Source organism: Ochotona curzoniae, unplaced genomic scaffold (assembly GCF_017591425.1).
Source record: "Ochotona curzoniae isolate NIBS_2020 unplaced genomic scaffold, NIBS_Ocur_1.0 contig_2321, whole genome shotgun sequence".
Lineage (NCBI taxonomy): Eukaryota > Metazoa > Chordata > Mammalia > Lagomorpha > Ochotonidae > Ochotona > Ochotona curzoniae.
Genome location: NW_024465421.1, coordinates 13,566,739 through 13,588,732, shown reverse-complemented (window position 1 = coordinate 13,588,732; position 21,994 = coordinate 13,566,739). Strand labels below are relative to the sequence as shown.

At 42.0% G+C, this 21,994-nt stretch overlaps 1 protein-coding gene across 3 annotated transcripts in view; it reads right to left on the bottom strand.

The window, feature by feature from the left end:
• Nucleotides 1-21,994, bottom strand: part of LOC121152014 (dynein heavy chain 3, axonemal) — a 119,815-nt gene that overhangs the window by 27,714 nt on the left and 70,107 nt on the right. For 2 of the 3 annotated variants that reach the window (XM_040973911.1, XM_040973910.1), the window contains exons 39-50: nucleotides 21,146-21,275; nucleotides 19,987-20,232; nucleotides 16,915-17,018; nucleotides 14,168-14,462; nucleotides 12,503-12,682; nucleotides 11,337-11,460; nucleotides 11,086-11,242; nucleotides 10,715-10,858; nucleotides 8,964-9,630; nucleotides 7,620-7,785; nucleotides 5,480-5,696; nucleotides 2,345-2,527 (exon numbers count right to left, since the gene is read on the bottom strand). In XM_040973911.1, coding sequence (XP_040829845.1) covers nucleotides 2,345-2,527; nucleotides 5,480-5,696; nucleotides 7,620-7,785; nucleotides 8,964-9,630; nucleotides 10,715-10,858; nucleotides 11,086-11,242; nucleotides 11,337-11,460; nucleotides 12,503-12,682; nucleotides 14,168-14,462; nucleotides 16,915-17,018; nucleotides 19,987-20,232; nucleotides 21,146-21,275 — 2,613 coding nt within the window. Of the gene's footprint in view, nucleotides 1-2,344; nucleotides 2,528-5,479; nucleotides 5,697-7,619; nucleotides 7,814-8,963; nucleotides 9,631-10,714; nucleotides 10,859-11,085; nucleotides 11,243-11,336; nucleotides 11,461-12,502; nucleotides 12,683-14,167; nucleotides 14,463-16,914; nucleotides 17,019-19,986; nucleotides 20,233-21,145; nucleotides 21,276-21,994 lie in introns of all 3 variants that reach the window. The other variant, XM_040973912.1, reaches the window with a different exon arrangement.

Below are 21,994 nucleotides of genomic sequence, written 5' to 3'. Positions count from 1 at the left end.
TCCAGGATGTCATTGCTTTTACACCGAAACCTAAGGTGGCAGCATATTCCTCAGACATGGGTGTGGTGGGGAGCCCTGGGTCATCTCATAAATCTTGTCATCTCTCACCTCCCTCCTGCTTCAGCAAGTTGGTATTTCCCCCAACATTATGAAGCAGAATGCTGGGTGTGATGATTCTCTCTCCTATTGTCCCTCACTGCGTGCAGGGGACTGGCCCTTACCACACAGGCAAGTTTCAGAGAGTATCTGCACGCACTGCTGAGCTCTGACACATGCTGTAAGCTTCACATATTTTTCTTTTAGCACTTCCCCCTACCTTATTTTATATATGAGGAAACTGAGGGCTAAGAAGGGGAAAAGTAAAACCAAGCCATCATGTACCTGATTCTGGTTTAGCCCCAAAGCAGTTGCAAGTTCATACTCTTTCAGGGAGCCAGGCCAGTGCTATGAGTTTGGGAAGTGAGCTGGCTTGGGCTTTGCTGACCTGCACACCAGAAGGGGCACCAACTCAGTGCTGCTGATGGGTAAGGCACAGAAGGCAAGTCCATTTTTTTGCAATTTACATTTCATTTCACATGCCTGTTATAAGTTGACAATTTTTTCCAATAATTTACACAAACATCATAACAGGATACATGTAGCCCCAGGCTGTCAGTTTTCAACTTTTAGAATAACAGTAAAATTGAAAGAGCCTGGAATCAAAATACTCTGGGTTTGAGTGCTGATTTCAATATTTGGTAGTTGTGTGACCTTGGACAAGTCTTTGAAGTTCATGTATCAGGACTTCTCATCTGTAAACTAGGAATGATAGCATTTACCTTGTACGGATTTTAGGATGATAAAAGGGGAGCTTAATCAAGTAGAAGCAGAAAATACAATTGCTATGAAGAACAGAATTTTCTCTCTCTTATTCATTCCTATTTCCACACTACCTAGAAAAGTGCCAAACAGCAAATAATAAATGCCTGTTCAGCAGAGCAGTGCCAAAGAAGCAACGTCGGTACACAAGCAGCAGCTATTACTGTCATCATGGCTCTTGGTGTCTGGTGGCCACTCTCTCACGTGGTTTCTTCCGGCCTCCTGTCCAAGCCACGGGGCCTACAAGTCAACAGCAATCGTAAAACCGGGTGGCTACTGTGTGATTCCGAGACCAGGGATTAGAATCCAAGGGACTCTTCCAGGGGGAACATCTTAGAACTCACTGGAGAGGGGCTAGTCTAGAAGGCTTACCCTGTTAGAGAAACTATCCAGTGACCAACTTTAATAGAAGCTGGACACAATCTACTTCTTGGTCAAGTCTTTCTTTGAAGAATGAGCACAAGAATTCTCTTAACTGCTAAGAAGGGCTGTGGGGCCATGAACCTTGGATTTTAATCCCGCTAACTAGCCATGAGACTTTCCAAAGTCATGTTATCACTGATTCTTGATGTCATCATACCTGTTATTTCTAAGCCTCCAGGTAGTTGTGATACTTAAATACAATCATGTGCTCCCAGTACTTTGAGAAACATGTGACATCACATCATGGTTAATCAGATTTTCTTCTCAAATATGAATGTATGTCAAGGCCTCCCAGAGACTACTTCTTTGGTACAAGAATTACTTTCAAATGGGGTTCTCTAGATTCAACATTCTGTCCTCAGTAAATGTTTGTTCCACTGCTATAATGTGCTAGGAACAGCTGAGCACACATGTGATGGAGGCAAAGATGACAGCCATGTAGCTATCGAAAGGAAGAGTATTCTAGGCAGGGAAAACAGCCAATGCAAAGGCCCTGGGGTCGGAGTGTGTCATGTATTCATTGAAGAAATAACCAGGAGGTCAGTGTGACCCTAGCTCACTGAATTAGAATCATATTATGCTGAATCTTGTAGACTTTGACTGTGAGTGTGATGGGAAATATTTGGAAAATCAGGAACGTTTCCTAGGGGCCAGGCTCATAGCACAGTAGGTTGGGCCACGCCAGCATCCTATACGGGTACAGGATTGAATACTGACTGTTCCACTTCTGACCCTGCTCCTTGCCAATGTACCTGGGAAAACAACAAAAGATGCTCCAATTCCTTGGGCCCCTGTCCCCACATCAGAGACTAGGAAGAAGCACCTGGCTCGCAGCTTTGGATCAGCAGAGCACTGGCTGTTGTGGCCACTTGGGGAGTAAACCAGTGGAGAAATCCTGGAGAGGGCCAAGTGTCAGAGAGATGTATTTCATCACTTAGTAGGTACAAAGAGGCTGGGAAAGTCACCTACCTACACTGAGTCCCATTTGTGTCATCTACAAGGTGGACACAACCACACACATTCTGAAGGGTAAGTCACCTCCCTTCTCCTTGGGCTGTTATACCTTGATTCCTTGAGCAATGGCAGCAGCAGCGTTGGCTTCTTTTTCATCTGCCTGCACCAGAAGTTTCTTGGCATCAGCTTCTCTGGTCTCTTCTTCAATTTTCACCATCATTTTTGCAGTGTCCTTGGATGTTTGGATGAGCTGAGGTTGAAGGGCAGTGAGTTCTACTTGCATGACTGCCACCTGGCAAGGAGACGAATGAAGCCAGGGTCAGCTATATTAATGTCAAAACTGGCAGGAGCTGAAAAGGTTCTCTAACAACTTGTGATGTGCATAGCAAATGTATAGTAATGCTTTGGACATGGTACTGGCTATGTATCTAGTGAGTTTTTATCTCTTGGATTCTTTCAACACTGAGCTCGTACTGTGAGTTTTAAACAAACCCTTTGCTAGGCACCAGACATATCAATAATCAGAAAATTAAGAAAAGGCACATCTTTCAGTATTGGGGACCGGGGGAGAGAGAAAAACATCAGGCTTTTTTTTTTTCTTTTTTTTTTTTTTTTAAAAAAAGACTGCAAACTAAACATACACAGCTGAGACACTTGGAATGGAAGGAAGCTTCAAAGACATTCTTTATAACAATGCTGTAGGCTGACCTCAGCTCTCCCCAAACCCCAACTGATATGTGAAACCAAACCCCTAATTTGATGGTATTTAGAACTGGGGCCTTTGAAGACAACAGGCATTGGATACAGTCAAGGCAGGGCAGCAGAAGTAGGACTCACAATGGGGAGAAACGCCCTTATGACAACAGGAAGTGACATGGAGATCTGTTTCTCTTACGACTGAGTGATGACAGAGCCAGAAGGTAGCTGTCTGCCAACCAGGAAGAGACCCCTTCCTCACAAATGGTTGACCTGCTACAGCCTCCAGAACTGGGCTTCTACTCTACAGCCTCCAGAACTGGGAAGATAGGCTTCCTGTTGAAGTCATTCAGGGTGATGCCTTCTAAAACATTCTTGCCAACTGGTTTTCTGGCCCCTCCATGAACACTACTAATGACCAGGCACTCAGTACTTCTCAGAGCAGTGAAATGTGCTGTATTTTTTTTTCCCCCAGATGTGCCATTTTTAGGTATTCCTGCCAATGAGCTGTAATTTTCACTGATTGGTCCTTATGCTGGCTTTCAAGGCAGCCCAGATATACAAGATTGGATTTCAACCTAGAAGAGGGTTTCCGTGGCCTGGTATTCACTGTTCCCATCAAGCCCATGTGAGTCAAATCAGCATCCCAGCCTGATGACACAGGCCCTGGAGCCACACAGGTCTGAGTTTCAGTTTTGGTCGCGCTATCTGATTACAGGCAAGTCACCTGGCTTCTCTCTCTGTGTTTCTAATGTGATGATGATAACAGTGCTTTTCTCAGACACACCCCTCACCCTTGGAATGCAGGAGAGCTTGAGGAACTTAACTGGCACTGCCACTCTCCTTTCTGCTCTACATTATCCAGAGAAGATATTTTTACCCTTATCTGGGCAGATTCTTGTTGTCAACACATCTCTAAAAGCCAGGGCGCAAAGCTGAACTTAGTACCCCCAGGAGCAAAGCAATGTAGGCTGTGTCCGTTGATGTTGGTGGATTTTCTGTATGTGAGAGAGATCAGCCTACTGTAAATCAAACTGTTGCTGAGTTCTTTGTTGGTCCATCTCTTCATGTGGCTCTAATTTCTGACAGTTTACCAAGTGACCCCAATGAAAAAGCAGTTAATAACTCACACACTAGGCTCTTTGCTAAGGACTATATTTGGGTCAGTTCATTTAATCTCTGTAACAGTGCTATGCAGCGAAAGCTGTTACCACCTTTATAATAATAATAATAATAATAAAAAGGAAGCTGAGGTCCAAAAGATGAAATCATGCATCCAAAGTTCTCTAGCTGAGAAGTCCTAAGCTGGAATTGAGCCAGGTATGATTTTACAAAATCCTGTCCTCTCTCTTTCTTCTTTAAGAGATTTATTTATGGGTCCAGCACAATGGCTCAACTGGCTAACCCTCTACCTAGATGAGCTGGTAATCCTTATGGATGCTGGTTCATGTCTCAGCGATTCCACTTCCTATCCAGCCCGTTGCTTGTGGCTTCAGAAAGCAGTCAAGGATGACCAAAAGCCTTTGGATCCTGCGCCCCTGTGGTAGATCTGGAAGAATTTCCTGGCTTGTAGCTTCAGATCAGCTCGGATCAGTTCAGCACCGCTTTGGGAGTGAACCAGCAGATGGAAAATCTTTCTGTCTCTCTCTCTCTGTAAATCTGTCTTTCCAACAGAAAAAAAAAATCTTTAAAATAAATGAATGTATAAATAAAAGACTTATCTTTTTAAAAAAAATTCTCAGTCATCCTCTACTGCTTTCCCAGTCATGAGCAAGGCTGAATGGGAAGTGGAGCAGCCTATACTTCAGCCAGCACCCATATGAGATGCTGGCACTGCAGACAAAGGGTTAGCTTGAAATGCCATGGCGCTGACCCTATAAAGCCTTGCTCTTAACCTCTGCCTTATCTTGTCCAGTTCCCTATAAGAATGAGACAAGTGGGCCTGGCGCGGTGGCGCAGTGGTTAAGGTCCTCACCTTGCACGCCCGGGATCCTATATGGGCGCCGGTTCTATCCCAGCAGCCCCGTTTCCCTTCCAGCTCCCTGCCCGTGGCCCGGGAAAGCAGTCGAGGACGGCCCAAAGCTTTGGGACCCTGCACCCGGGAGGGAGACCCGGAAGAGGCTCCTGGCTTTGGATCGGCATAGTATCAGCTGTTGCGCTCACTTGGGGAGTGAATCATCGGACGGAAGATCTTCCTCTCTGTCTCTCCTCTCTGTATATCTGCCTTTCCAATAAAAAAAATAATAATAAAAAATAAATCTTTAAAAAAAAAAGAATGAGACAAGTGAGGCATCTTCTTCAGGACAGACTCCCCCCTACCTCCCAGCAAAACTCAAGATAAATTGTGCTTTAATTGCATTGTTATAAGAAATAAAAATTAATGCAAAAATCATAATGAAGAAAATAGCAAAATCTTAAACACAGGCAGGATCCCATGGGGGCCAGAGTTAGCATGAGATAGATTAGGTAAACTCTGGAAATCTCAAATTTTGTACCTGAGCAAGTACCTTATTCTAGATATTTTTGTCTCTATTTTGGCAGTACTCACCTGTGAAGCTGCGAAATCAAGTTTCTGCAAGCCCGTCAAGTAGCGGTTTCTCATCATGTCCACCTCTTGTCTTTTGCTATTCAACAGCGTCTTGAAGGTCAGAATTAGTTCGAGGTAGGATGTAGGGGTAACATAATTGTGTCTGCGAAGGGTGTTGTAATAATCGACTGACAGCTTCTTTACGGTCTCCTGAAAGTATTTGCACATGGAAACGACCCTGCCAAGGATACCAAGGCAGTTAGGGAGGACCCAACGTCCTCCAGGGAGATCTAGTACAAATCTGGATACATATGTGAGGATGTGAGAAGGCATATACACTAAGGATGGCATAGAATCCGAAATGATGTGAAGACAAGTAAACACAGTCGAGGCAGAGAAGGAAAGAGGGAATGTACATTTTTGCTGGAACAATCTTAGATCAAGTCATTTCTATCTTGATCTCCTTTGATGCATCCCTAGGAGTTAGGCCAGACTTGTAATCTTTGGCAGTCTGGAGAAGCCTGCTGATTTTGCAAAGCAATGTTTTTAAAATACATAAAATATGAGGCCAGAACTTCATGTGGCAGATTAAGCTACTCATCTGTGACACTGGCATCTTATATGAGCACGGTAGAATTACCAGGCTGCTCTGCTTCTATCCCAACTCCTTGCTAATGGATCTGGGAAAGAAGTGTAAGATGGCTTCGAGTGCTTTGCTGTTCATCTCCACCAGTGTGACCATTTGGGGAGTGAACCAGCAATGGAAAGCTCTCTGTGCCCGCCCCCGTCTAACTATGGCTTTCAAATAAATATTTTAGAAATAAAGTACACAAAGTAAAATACATAGGAGTTCCAATGAAACCAATTAAATGAAATATGCTCCAAAATATTTTCAAAATCAAATCTGTGATACAGTAACACGGGTGATTCTTTATTGATGCATTAAAATGGGGGGTCAGAAAACTTTCTGGAAGGAGTCAGATAATAAATATTTTTGTCTTCATGAGTCATGTGGTGCCTGTTGCAACTTTTCTTCCACTGAGTGTAAAAACAGTCATAAACAAGGGTGGTTTCTTTAAAGAACTTATAAAAAAGTGGAATTAAGAGAATTACAATATGCATTTCCCTTGAACATGTCAAAGACTCTGCATATTTAAGTGAATGCACATGGTTTTGTTCTAGTAAAACTTGATTCATAAAATCAAGCTGCAAATTGAACTTGACCCTTTTATTTGTCAGCCTCATATGAAATAACAGTCTTGGGCAGCAGGTTTAAAAATTTTGAAGAAAATGATGTACTCAGCTGCTTGTAATGACCAAATAAGTCATAAAAAAAACTGGTTTCTACTGGTGACAAAGTCATAGGCTGTGCTAATCCAGCTGGGACTCACTGCCCACATTTATCATTGAAGCAAATACAAAATACCAGTTGGATGTCAGTGAAATGAAGATGGGATTTATTTCTATTCATATTCACCAAATAGGATCCCCTTAATTCTTCCCATGTGCCTGTATTACACAAATTAAAGGTCTCCTGGATAGATGAATCAAGTTCATAATTCACTAAATTGAGATCTATTGTCACACTGATCCCTGTCTACTATTATTCCTTAACTTTTCATTCATTCATTTAATATACAGTTATTGAATCTACTAAGTGTCAGGTACCTGCTAGGCAGTTAAGGATAAAGAGACAGAGTAGGTTGCCCAGTGTCTGCTTTCACGGAACGATCAGCATAATCATCGTTCCTCTCTCTTCTTTTGCTCTAGCTAAAATCAAGTGCCTTTTAAAGGAGGGGGTATAATGTATGGTATACACAGAAAAGAACATGTTTTTTCATGCTGATGTTCCATCCCGTTGATAGCAATATTGTTTCTGTTGCAAAATGCGTGTTCGGAGACGACTGAAATAGCTTTATTATTATATCCAGGTCCTCATATCTATGGCAACAGTTCATCTGTAGGATGATTCAGAGCAATGGAATTTTTTTTTCAGTAAAAGTTCTTTATTAAATAACTAAGTGTGATTCAATTTAAAAGTGTAAGACATTTTTTTGACACACAAACTGAGACATCTTTAAGACAGTAACAAAAACATATCAGCATCTGGATTTTTCAAGCTGAAATCTTTTGGGGGCACTAAAATTCAGCGAACACTTACTCTTTCCGAATGTTGTCATCAAGTTCTACATCCTCTAGAAACTTGTTGGCCACCAATTCCAGAGCATCTGTGGGCCATGCCTGGAACCAATCAATTGTGCAGCAGTTGATCAGAGAAGGGAACATGCGCAGGCGGTTTCTGAAGGCATCTCCGATTGGACTCAAGGCTAAGAAAAAGTTGATATCATTAATGTCCTTTCTGCGAGTCAAGGAGACTCAAGGGGCCAAATATGTATTTCCAAGTATTTGTACAGGGAAGGTGGTAGAGGTCATGTTTCCTTTTGGTGCCACAGAGGTATAACCATGATAAACTATGAGGAGTGCCTGAGAAGTCTGGGGAATCATGGAATATTTTTCTTCTGCTTGGTGATGGCAATATGAACTGTGCAGTTTTCTAATCTCCAACACACTCCTCATATTGTCCCCTCCAGGTCACTCAGCCAGGGACCAGAGTCCTTTGATCCACTTACATGTGCCGACTCATAGACATAGGACGGCCATGCATGCCCCTCACAGAAACTGTTATGGGGCCATCCAGTTGTTTCTGATCACATGTCCATCCAACCACAAATTCTGGTTTCTACATCCCAAATTCCAACCACTCTTGAATTAGACTCAGTGTGGTAGGAGGAAGCAAGATGCACAGGTGGAGATGTGAGATCGGTATGGCTGACAACCAGAGAGAAGAGAAGACTGGGTTGAGATGAACGTAGAGAAAATGAAAGGGTCTGGCAGGTTGGCCTTGTAAGAACATAGGTTAGGAATCTTGGTTCATGTTATAGTAGAAATCAATTTGTGTGTGTGCACTTGAACACTTGTTCAATACATACAAAATTTTAAAAAAAACCCTTCAGTGGAACAGAAAGGTCTGGAATGGATAAGAGTGGAGATAGAGAAAGCATCAGTGGAGAAGGCATCAGAGGTGAAGTCTGGATGAAATTATGTAGGCTCAGCTCATGTGAAGATGGTGAACATAAAGATAGAAGACAGAGAGAAGATAAAAAATGGACAGGGCTTGGTACAGCAAGAGAAGGTATTAAATACAACTCTGAGATTTCTGGATAGACTGGGGAGATCATTCACAGAAATAGGGACAATAGATACAAAGGGAATATGTGATCTTTCTCAGAAAAGAACTCAGAAAACTGAAGAAAAACTGAAGAGAGTGAGACAGGTTTGAAAATATTTGCTCAGGAAAGTGGGAGAAATTGCTCAGAGGAATTCTAGACCTTGACCCATTGACTGGACCAACCCTGGGACCACTCACTGGGACTAAACTTAGGGTGCTGAAAAGACCTTGAACTCCCCAGAAGAAAAGGGCCAGGTGGAGCAGACATCTTCTTACCAAGGACAACATGAAGGTTCTTTTTCACCTTCTCGATAAAGAAATTATACATAGAAAGAGGAGTGATTTCCATCTTCTGTCCTTCTGTCCTGGCTGCCGTCTGCATCTTTTCTACAATGTCAGCCTTCTCATCGGCCGGGAAGATGTTGGGCACATCACCTGTGTTCAGTAGCATGTTGATGTCCTCGACGAATGACTCGTCCTTGATTTGGTTATCGGCAAAGAGGAACACGGTACTCTTGTTGGCCACCCCGGCCTGCAGCATGATCTTCTTTAGGTCCTCCCGCCAGTCGTTGCCTGTGTAGCTCTTAGTGATCTCAATCTGATACAGTTCATAGTTGTTCATAAATGTGGATAGTTTGGTGGCACTCTGACGCCCACTTCCCCCAATGCCCACCAGGAGTAAGTGGCCTTTGTTTTGCTTCAGGACCCTGCAAATCCTGGAGATATGCTCAATGGCGAACCTGAACATGACCAAGGACATGGGGGCCTTGCTGATGTTGTTGAATTCTTCCAGGTAGTACTCCATGACCGCTGTGAGCTGTTTCAGGTCAGTGATCTCGTCATAGATTTTGGGGTCACTGTCTGGCTTGAAGAAATCTCCAAAGAAGAGGCTACGGATGTTATCATCGACGATCTTTCCAGTAGGTGACAGGTGGATGAGAACCTATGAAAAGGAGAAGCTTCAGCTGGATCTCCAGCCAGTGACCCAATCAGGCTGGCAGTGCAAGGTGTAGAGGAAAGAAGCAAGCAGATGTGCTTGCTCCTTCTGAGCACAGCCTTCAAAGTCACAGTTCATCAAACTTTTTCTTTTTTAAAACCTAGTATGTAGATCTCATGGCTGTAAAGACCAAGAGCCAAGGACACTAAAGAGACAGCATGAAAGTGAAGCAGTCTATCTAGCAAATGGGTAAAAATACTGGTGGTCCAATGTTAAGGCTCCAGAGGAGGTAGTCTAAGGGTGACAATTTTTTTTTTTTGTGGGGCCTTGCTCCTTCACCAACCAGAAGTACAGGTATGTTCCCCAATGTCCTGCCTTTGTGCCAGAGGAAAAAATGTTTAAATGTTTCCTATTTCTTTGGGTTTTTAAATAAGTTACTTATTTATTTTAAAGGTAGAAAGAGAAAGAGAGAGAGAGAGAAGAGAGATCTCATTTGCTGGTTCACTTAATTTTTTAAAAATTAATTTTGTAAAGATTTATTTATTTATTTTTATTTGAGAGAAGAAGAGACAGAGAGTGTCTTCCATCCCCTGGTTCAGCTCTCCAAATGGCTGACAATCCAAAGCCAGAAGTCAGGAACCAGGAAATTTTTTTCCTGTCTCCCATGTGGGTACAGGGTTGCAAGGCACTGGGCTATCCTCTACTGCTTTCCCAGGCCATAAGAAGGGAGCTACATGGGAAGTGAGGAAGCTGGGACATGAACCAGCATCCATAAGGATTGCCAGTGCTTGGAAGTGGAGATTATCCAGTTGAGCCAATATACCGACCCCTCAGTTAATTATAAACAAATAGCATCATATATTAAATCACTGTGAATGGATTGAAACTTACATGTTACTATGAATGGCAAGCAAACCTGGGCAAAGCACAAAATTTCACTAAATCAAATAACTCACTGGAGTAATACTACTCAGAATTCCGAGAGCAGAGCCTTCAGTCTCAGGTGAAAGCGGAACCTGAGAGCTGAGACTCATAAGTCCCAAAGTCTGGGACTATTTCTGAGGCCAAATGATCACAGAACCTCACTCACCTTCTCCACGGTCTGCTTGAAGCAATTGGAGGTGGTTTCTTTCACCATATTGAAGAAGACTTGCCTGTCTTCCTCATCAACCAGACGATCATAGAAGACCCGATACACCTCATGGATCCAAAGCCGGATCAGCTTTTCCACATCCTAAAAATTCATAGTTAATTATTTGAATGAATGGAAGTTAGTGCATAATGTGGTACTCTCATGGTATCCTAAACTCAATTAAGATTAGGCGAAATAATGCTTATAAACGTATCCTGTCTGATGCCTGACATAGACACAGTGCTTAATACAGATTACTATTATTATGATACAGTCTGTATGTCAAGGATACTGCTGAACCTTAGGTACCAGAAATAACTGTGGCTGACCTGCAGGTGGGTGTGAGGGCACAGCAGCACCCCTTGGATGACCCGTGAGAAATCTCGCAAGTTAAAGACATAATGCGACTTGGAGGGGGTTGGCAAGAAGTTCTCCACAGCAGCTCTATAAATGGTTTTAGTGGCTTGTACCAGCATCTTTCCAGTCCTTGGAAGGAAGGAAGAAGGTAGACAAGTCAAGGGCGGAGCCAGGCTTGAGAATCTCCCGGCCAACATCTGGGAACACACTAGCAGGCTCTCACCTAAAGAATACCGCATCAAATCCCTTCCCGAAGTGCCAGTCAACGATAGAACTGAAAATCTTGGTTAAAATGTCATCCTCAAAGGCATTGATGGAAATGATATTCAGATGGCGAGTGAATCGTCCTGGAACACACACACACACGTGTATGTAAACATATTTCCTGTACTTAGTGACTAAGGGATATAGGAGAGTTGGATTAACCTTTGCCTTCATATTCTAGAGTTATGCTTACCAACATGGCAGCATTCTGCCACATGCAACTATTTCAGCTTAAATTAATTAATTAATTAAGTTTAATTCATATTAAATAACAATTTCCATTTTTCATATTCCAATAACAATAAATAAATTTTAAATCTGAATCCAATGTAGAAAGAGTTTGAAGACCAAGGATTTACTCAGAATCAAAGAGCAGGTCCCGAAGAGCTGGGTGGATCAAGCTGCACCTGAGAAGAACTTCCTGAACTTTCAGAGCAGGGGAGAAATCTCATTTGTCAGGCCACTTTGGTTTAGGTGATTGCCAGTGGCAACCTATAGAACTGTAATACAATGGGTGACTGGGTCATGTGCCCCTAGCTGACCTCAGATTTGGTCTCCCTCCTTTTCTTTTTTAAAATTTAATTTTATTGGAAAGTCAGATATACAGAGAGAAGGAGAGACAGAGAGGAAGATCTTCTGTTTGATGATTCACTCCCAAAGTGGCTGTAATGGCTGAAGCTGACCTAATCCAAAGCCAGGAGCCAGAAGCTTTTTCCGGGTCTCCCACGCGAACACAAGGATCCAAGGCTTAGGGTCATCCTTGATTGCTTTCCCAGGCCACAAGCAGGGAGCTGGATGAGAAGTGGGGTCACTGGGACACAAACTGGCACCCATATGGAATCCTGGCGCGTGCCAGGTGAGAACTTTAGCTACTAGGCTATTGCGCTGGGCCCAGGGAACTCCTTCTTTTTCATATGAGAGTCTTTCTTTAGGACCTGGCTAAAGATTCCTTATTTCTTTTCATCTTCCCATCCTACTGCACACAACCTGAAGTCTGAAGCTCTTCCACGTCCAGAGTGTAGCCTCAACACACTACTCATCACTCAAGCTTTCACTCATGAAAGTGGCTCAGCTCTGCTGCTGGGATACAGAAGACAAGACAAATGAGCTCTCTCCTTTACATACCAGTGATGTCATTCCTTCCTCCCCCGGGAGGTCCCATGGCTGTCACGAGCAGCACATCCGCAATATCCAGTCTGCTCGTGTCTTTCTTGTCAAACCAGTAACCATGGTCAATCCATTGCCTCAGGAGTTCGATGGGGGGCTGGGCCCCATATATCTCTTTGGCTGGCATGTTGAGGTCATCTGGGGAAAGAAGCCACAGCTGCATGCTATAACTCCAGGGAATCCTCTGCTCTCAAAAAAAGTAACAATTTCCTTTTTGGGAAGAATCCCGCCTGTCCCATCCCTGCTCCAGGCAGGGTTCAGTCAGTGGACATCCTGTCCGGACCCATCTGGGGAAAGGGTTTTCCTGGGTTCTGGGCTGTCTTCACTTACTGAGATCTCCGCCTCTTGTGACTATAAGATGCATAGATTGGCATCAACAAACAGATATTTAACTTTTTCCCATCTCCTTTAACTGACTGCCTCCTATATGGCAGTCATTTTGTAAGTTGCTGAAGATGCAGCAATGAGGAACACATCTAGCTCCCAGGCAACAGAACATTTAATTCACCCAGAAGGAAACAGAGGAACTATAATGCGGCAAGGGTTTTACATGAACCCGACTAAAATGGTAAAAATAATCATGACTTCCTTGAGAGCAGGGACTACATTTCCCTGCAAAGTCCAGGCTTACAGGGGGCACTCGATTACATAGAGGAGCCTTTCATTTTCTTCAGCCTACGTTGATGGAATGCTCAGTCTCTATCAGATAACATTTTAGGAATTTTATATGCATTATCTCATCTAGTCCAAATAATGACTTTATTAGGAAGACAGAATTACATTAATGATCAAAAGGGAGGTTAAAACAAAATACACTTACAGTTAAACGTGAAGATGTTTAACATACTGTTTGCTGCAAAGATTAAACTGGTTTTTAATATATCATAAAAATATAAAGGGAGGACTATATAGAAGAGGAAGGAAAGAAAACAAAAGGAAAAGAAAATAAAATAGGATTCTAGGATTTAAGGAACTGATGCTAATTGGTGAGGACACACTAGGTGCAATTTACTAGTAATGCATGAGTCTTAAACACAGGGCATGAGATCACCCAGGAGAGTGGGCCATTAATGAAGCTACTGACAAACTCCACACATCAGTAGTAGGATAATGGGAAACACAGCGTACGTGTCTATAAGAAATCCAGGTTTGTGTCACGGCTCCAGAATTTTCTAGATATTTCACCCTAAACAAGACTTTAACTTACAGGAGGCCTTAACTGACTGGCTAATGAAAGTATAACGGTTATGAACAACCTCACAGGCTCCAGCAAGATAAGTACAGTGCTTTGTGGAGAGGTGAAGTCCTGAGACAATTTTGTGTGCTTCCTGAGCAAAAGCTAGGTTCCTTCATTTATTGGTAACATTTATCTGACAGAGTGGCACAGAGGTTCATGTTCTCGTGGAGATGCCAGAAGCCACACATCACAGTTTCCTTCTAGAATTACTCCTCACTAAATGCCAAGGGAAAGGGTAAAGTTAGAGAAGAAATACAAATTATATTAACCAGAAACACTTTCTCTAGAGAAAAAGAACTGTGTAATGATCCCACAATAGGAAGTACTAGTTTCCCGTAGCTTGGGGTAGAAAACTAATCATATCTATATGCAGGCCAATGCCTTACCCACAAACACCACTGCTTTCTTCCCCAAGGGCGGCCCAAAAAGACCCTTCCGCCGACGGTCCAGCTTGGACATGATGATATCCTGGGTCTGATTGGCTGAAGTTCTGGCAGAGAAATTAATGCAGTTGGGCAGGTAGGTATTCTTGGGAAGGTGGAGAAGGAAATTGTTGGTGATGGCTGATTTGCCGGTGCCTGTGGGGCCCACAAACAGCATTGGGATTTCATGGTCCAGGTAGGTTTTCAGGAAGAAGGATTGCCGCGCTGTCTCCATGGTGGGGATGATGAGTTCTGAGACCTGCACCACAAAGACAGGAAGAGGAGACTCTTGGTCCTGGGCCCAGAACACTGGGTCTTGGTGGTCAAGAGACCTGGATTTGAACTCTAGCTCCGCCTAGTCTATCTTCATGATCTTGAATACGGAACTGCTCTAGGAGTTGATCTCAGTTTCTTTATCTGCAGAGTGGGGATAACAGTTGACCGAGCTTTGAGGATGAAACGAGATGCTGCATATCAAAAGTGGGCATTATCATCCCCATTTTGTACATGAGCAAATATGTCCAGAGCTCATTCCAAGTAATCCAGCATGTAAGAGGAAATGTGAGAATTTGAATATCAGCTTGTCTGATTCCAAAGTCGACATTTCATGACTACTGAGCTGTGATTTGATAAACAATTATAGTAAAAACTGGTCCACAGGGCCCGGTGCAATAGCGTAGTGGTTAAAGTCCTTGCCTTGAATACGCCAGGATCCCATATGGGCGCTGGTTCCAATCCTGGCGGCCCACTTCCCATCCAGCTCCCTGCTTGTGGCCTGGGAAAGCAGTCAAGGACGGCCCAAAGCCTTGGGACCTTGCACCTGCCTGGGAGACCCAGAAGAGCTCCTGGCTCCTGGCTTCGGATCGGCATAGCACCGGCCATTGTGGCTGCTTGGGGTGAACCATCGGACAGAAGATCTTCCTCTCTGTCTCTCCTCCTCTCTGTATATCTGCCTTTCCAATTAAAATTAAAAAAGTTTTTTTTTTTTTTTAAAAAAAAAACTGGTCCACAGCTGCCACTTCTCTAAACCACCACTCCAAACCAACCCTATCTGTCTGTCTCAGGAAAGGTCCACCTCCCAAATGTTACCTACACTGCTGCCTCAGAAAGCTTAGGCGTGATGTTGGAGCCCCATTTCCTATACCTGTTCCTCCTGCTTTTCTTGACACCAGATCCTTGTTTGCAGGATCCACTCCCACCCAATCATCTGCATTCTCAATTATTCACACACTCTTCCTTGTATTCTGATCCAAAGTGTACTCCGAGGGCTCAGCTTGTGACTTCTGGATCCTTATTGATTTGGGTTGCAAATATTACCTTGGATTCTCTGAACCTCGACTCTATTATCAGCCATTTGGCCACACCTAGTTCCTCCGGGGAGCCAAGGGAAGAGTATGAAGACAGGTATCACCGTGGAAGTCTCCTTGTAGGTTTTGGATGAAAGGGATTCATGAACGGGGGGCCACAGTGTTGTACAACTCCAGGAAATACCATTCACCCTGGGGGTCGTGTAAATGACGTTCCCGAAAGCAAAACTAACGCAAATGGCGCCACTTGAGTCTACACAACACAAGGATCCTTGCGGGCTAAGGCCTGGCTTCTTTCCATAAGTAATTTGACCATGGGAATAAGTGCAGATAGGGCATTGGAACTGATGTAAAAAGAGAACTGACAGGTGCTGGGCTCTAGAGATTTTGCTTGTATTACTCTGTGCAGTCTTCATACTAACCTTTTGAGACAGGAATATATTAACACAGATGGAAAGACGGAGGCTACAAGAGAGCTAGCTCACTTGCTGTAAGTGATGCTGGATGCAGAGCCAAGTTCACTATGCGTGTTCACTATCAAGGCTGGCACTTTGCAGGGATGAGGACAGTTGTTTTTGTTTTGATAGGAGAAAACTTCCTAGCAGAACTGAAAAACTAAAAACGTTTTCTACAGGACTCTTCCAACTGTAACAACACAGTAATATTTCAAATCCCTGGCTTCATTAAGAAGAATTAAAGTTTAAGACCACAGGGTTGGGGCTTTTTTTTTTTTTTAATATATATATCACATTCAACCCCCCAGGATGTATCCTGAAGTCAGCACCATGCCAACCTTGTTTAGCCTGTCCTATGGGTAATCAATGTTCTCCCTTTCTCATCCACCACCTACAACTTCTCTTTGGGCCTGAAAGATTTACAACTATCCCCCAAAAGATAAATTATGTTCACTAAGCTCTACCAACAGAAGTAGATCTGGAACAGTTTCTTCCACGAGGATTGAAATGCAACAGAAATTGTAGGTGAATCATGTGCCAACCAGAAAACCCATTAATCAGAAACCTAATTTCTGAGAATTTTGATTAAGGAACTCTTTCTCCAAGCATTTACAGCATTCTTTTCTGCTGAGATGTCCAAGAGGCAAACTGTTGACCTTCTTGGTATCACTATGAGAATAATCAGAATATCAACACACAATGATCAGCTTATTCCATATGTCCAGGAATACATCTTTCTGATCACCCCCCCTTTTTTTTTTGAGTAAAAGGAGGTAGATAGAATGAGTAGGGGCTTTGGGTTTCTCTGACTCTAAGGTTCTTGCTCCTGTTAAATTTTTTAAAGAAATCTCTTAAAAGCATTCACAGAACACTGTTCACTCCTTCACCTGGGAAACTATTTGGATAATTCTGGAAACCCCAATTTCCATGACCAAGGCTCCTCTTTTACCTTTGCATTAGCAGGAATATGTTCTTCCTCCTTGGTTATATAGTCTGTCCATGTGTCCCAATGTCCACTGCCTTGTTTGACAAAATAAAAATCATAGATGCTTCCTGGACACCAAGAAATAGAATACGCCATTAGCACAGGAGGAGTCTTCAGATCATTTCCAAGGTATCTGATTGCTTTGTCTAGAGCCTTTTGAATGGGTAACCAGCAGCACTGAAACTCACACGTTATCGATAACTATATAAACTGGAGAAACGCTTTTCACCTTTTTGCTTGTATCAAACATGGTAGACGCTGACTTTAACACTGATTTTCAATAACGTTAAAAGCTAGTATTTTAAAACATTTTTGAAAAATCCAACAGGGAAAGTTTTCTTAGAACTGTCCCTATGATATACTTGAAATTTGTTCTCTGTATATTAACACATCTTTAAAAAAAATCAGTAAATCATTCAAATCCTACACCCAGAAATAATTTGATAGCAACCTTTCTTGACCTCTTCTCAGGCACACAAACACTGAAGATAGAAAGATAGAGGAAAGAATCATATAAGCATGGGATCAACTAAAATCTAGTATTTTTACATAAGATGTTAAATTTAATTTTACTTGAGGTCTAGCAGAAGAAAATAAGACCGAGATGAAATGTGGGACTGATACATTGATGACTACGGCCAAAATGTTGCCTGTGGTACCAGCATCCCACCATGCCAGATCCAATCCTGGCTGCTCACATTCTCTACAATTATTTCAATATCTTTGTCTTTTCTATCTATAGTATTGCAACGATCTATGAACTTTCCTCTGAGCCAATTGTTAGAAAGTTATCATGCTTGATTCTAAGCATTTTTTTTGTGTTAACTCATTTAAGTTTTATAAGAGCTCCATTAATAAATTCTACTACTGTTGTTCAAATTTTGGAATTAAAACTCAAGGTCATCAAAGTAGTTATTGTTAAAGCCAGTTTTCAAATTCTGACAATTTCATTCCATGGCCAGAATTAAAAACGTTGAAGACAGTAAAGAAAACAATTAAATATGTGACTTATCCTAAAATGAACAGTCCACTCAGACAGGGAAAACACACAAAAACAGGAAGGAGGAGATGACAGATGGAAACCACAGAATAAAATTTTCCTTTGCTAGCTGAGGACATATCACATTCCAGACAAAACACCTGCAAACAAAAGAATATTTACATGTAGACATAATATTTTTTAAAAAACAAAACCAACACTTACAGAATATCAAAGGTCCGTAAGAAAATAAACTTTGTTATACAACCTCACTTCTAATTTAAAAGAAATTTAATTTAAATTAGACACTATTTCTACATTTCAAGTGTGAACAGAATGCCAAAATCCATGAGGCAAAACTGGTAGAATTTGAATGGAAAATAGGCAAACCCAATATTGCAGTCAGATGCTTCAACAGCCCTCTCACAGTAACTGACAAAAGCAGTCAGAGAAAAGGTAACAAAACAGTGAACATGAATAGGTTTCTTCACCCAACAGCACACTACATATTCTTCTCAAGCTCACACAGAACATTTACCAAGACAGACCATATTCCGGGAAATAAAAAAACTTCAACCAACATGTATCACATGACCTCAGCTCACATCGCAAAGAAGGCTAAGCCTTAGATCTTAGGAATCTAATCCTAGAACTATTAGACATCTACCCACAAAATAAAATAAAAAACTTGATACAGACCTCATAGCTTTCATCAACATTAATTCAAAGGGTACAGAGACCTAAATGTAATGCACAAAACTATTTAAAAATTACTTATTTGAGATTCAGGGGCTGAGAAATGCAGAGGGGGAGAGGAAAGGGGGAAAAGGAGGAACAGAAGATAAACGGAAAGGGACAGAAGGAGAGGAAGAGGGAGAGTGAGTTTGTTCCCATCACTTCCATTGGTTCATTCCCCAAACACTTGCAACTGCTGGAGCTGCACCAGGGCTGAGGCCAGGAGATGACAACTAAGCCCAGGTCTCCCATGTGGACGGCAGGAATTCAGTCTCTTGAGCCACTACCACTGCCTCCTGAGCCTTACACCAGCTGGCTGCTTCAACTAGGGGACAGAACCAGGCACTGAATCCAGGTCCTCCAACGGGATATAAAATTTACAATAAAATGCACACCTTAGGCGTACATACACTACATTTTGGCAAATGTACTTATCTGTACACCCAAATCCTTCTTTTTTTTTTTCCCAAATCCTTCTTGATATATATAACATTATTTTGGCCTTTGGAAGTTCCCTCAAGGTCCTTGTCTTTCATATATTTTTTGTATAATTACAAATACCACAGCTATTTAGAACATATTTATAGAATCATCCTCTTTTTGTTATGGAAGCATTAAAAAAAAAAACCTGAAAATAAAGCCATACAAAGTGCTATTTCTGGATAATGGGATCAATGCTAGTCTCAATTTTCTTGTATTCCCTTCTCTGTATTTTCTAAATTTTATTTAATATGTTTCTTAGATGGTAGGACAAAAAACCAGTGAAAATTACTTTTAAAAAATCTGTATTTTAGCATATGACACACATACATACAGCAGCATACAGCCACTAGGGTGATAATTTTGAAAATTATCAAAGCTATATCAATATGTTATAGTATTATAATTTTAGTATTAGTATTATCCTAGTACTATTATAGTCATATCTACATATAACTATATCAAAATCAAGGCCATTCCAATATATTAGAATACAGCATCAAAACTAAAGAAATACTGACATCATTATTACCACACGTACCATGTAAACATACAGAACAAGACTGGAAGGGAGAAGGAAAAAGCAAAAATGTCTATATTCCTTATTCTATTTTGGTTACATAATTATAAGCAATTTTTGAAAAATTAAAAAACATTAAATCATTTAAATATCTCACAAACTCATGACATGAGGCCTACTCAGCTATGAAGAGGCGAACCCATCCAGAAAACCTCAGTACATTCTTTGGCCTTTGTAAAGGGCTCCTATAATTTATAGTTTGGTTGGAGCTGCAACTCACGATTCCAACTATTACAGAGGAACATAACAACTGATAAATTACCTTTGTCAGGAAAGATGTTGTTTTTGGTGATCCTGACACTTCTGGGTCTTGGGTTGTTATCATCCATGCCCATGATCAAGTTGCGGAAAAACAAATCAAATTTCTTCCTGCTGTCGGCGTTGATGGTGCCGGCTATGGTCCACACCAAGGAGAAGAGGAACAGGCCTTGAAGCCAGAGGAAGATCTGCTGACTTGACAGACCTTCATATAATTCTATTTCCTCCTCCTCTATTTGCTTGATTTCATCTAAACGTAAGAGAGGAGAGCCTCAGGACAAGGTGGAGAGTGCCCCAGAGAGAAAACCTGTGAGTTGGCTACTGTGGCCTATGAAAGGCTTGGTGAGGTGACTGATATTGGTAGTGTCTGTCAGATCCTTTCATATTTTATTTATGGTGGCAAAACACATGTAATGCAAGATTCACCATTGTAACTGCTTCTTAAAACCTCTTTACTTACTTAAAGGCAGAGTTATAAAGAGAGGGAGAGACAGAAGGAGAGGGTGAAACAGTGAAACCTTCCTTCATTTGCTGGTTCAGTCTCCAAATGGCTACAATGGCCAGGACTGGGTCAAGCTGAAGCCAGGAACCTGCAATTACATCTGCATCTCCCACATGGGGGCAGGAATCCAGGCACATTGGCAATACTTTGCTGTTGTCTCAGGCACTTCAGCAGGGAGCTGGATCAGAAGTAGAGCAACTGGTACTCCAATTGGTGCTCATATAGGATGCTGGCATCACAGGTGGCAGCTTAATCCATTGTGCCACAATGCCAGCCCCAACCAACACAACCATTTCAAGAGTTCAGTTCAATGCTACTCAGCAGGGCCTGGCACAGCAGTCTACTGCTAAAGTCCTTGTCTTGCTTGCGCCAGGATCCCATAATGAGTGCATATGAGTGCCCCACTTTTCATCCAACTCCATGCCTATAGCCTAGGAAAGGCTTTGGGAACTTTCACCCAAGTGGGATACGCAGGAAAAGCTCCTGGCTTCATATCAACTCAGTTTTAGCTGTTGCAAACAGTGGGAGAGTGAGCCAGCAGATGGAGGATCTTTCTCTCTGTGAATCTGGGAAAAGAAAAAGGTACTAAATAAATTCATGTTGTTGTGCAACCATCACCATCAACCTCTATGTGACTGAAGGAATACTGGGTAGCACTTACCAAGCAGAGAGGAGTACAGCCTCATCATTGAGAAGGCAAGGTGAATAGGAGATGTTTGTACTACAAACTTACACTGAAGACGACAAAATTCTAGGCAGGGCTGGACAAGCCACATAAACATGTCATTGACCTGAGAGGAGAAAGCTTTATGAAATTAGTAGATTTATTTAAAAAAATTCAAATCAGGAGGCTGGGGATGCTAGTAAGACTGCTGATTATTTTTGAGTGTGGATATGTCAGGAAAAGCTGACAGGTACCATGACCTCTATCTCAACTCTCTCCTTGCTGATCCTAAAGGCCAGGTGGACTGTTTCCCATCCCCCTTCTACTGTTCCAAACTGGCTGCTCAGAGAGGCTTAGAGATACTCTCAGTTAGCTACAGGACACATGAGGTAAGTGCAGGTCCCGATTATCGTACAGGGAATCTTCAAAAAATTCATGGGAAAACATATTATGAAAAGGCTATGCATAGATCACAATTTTTTTGGCACCAAAATAAAGTCGTCTAATTTTACTTCCATGAGCTTTCGATATACCTTCATATATGATTTTTGTTTCTGTAAAACACATTCAGAATTGTAAATAAATTATTTACAAATGAATGCTAAATGTTTGTAATGGAGAGATTTCTGTATAAAGCAATCATAAGAAATGCAGAGTTCAATTTGGGGTTGCATTTTAGGAACTCACAAGTTGTATCTTGGGGACATAACCATCCTTGCTCCTTGTATCCCCAAGTTCATTAACAGTTTTTTTTTTTTTTAAATCACCTGGCTCATTTTTCTCTTTTTCCACAAACAAGGGCTCTCCCTTTCTGCTTCCCCAGTTGGAAAATGTGTTCAGGTACCA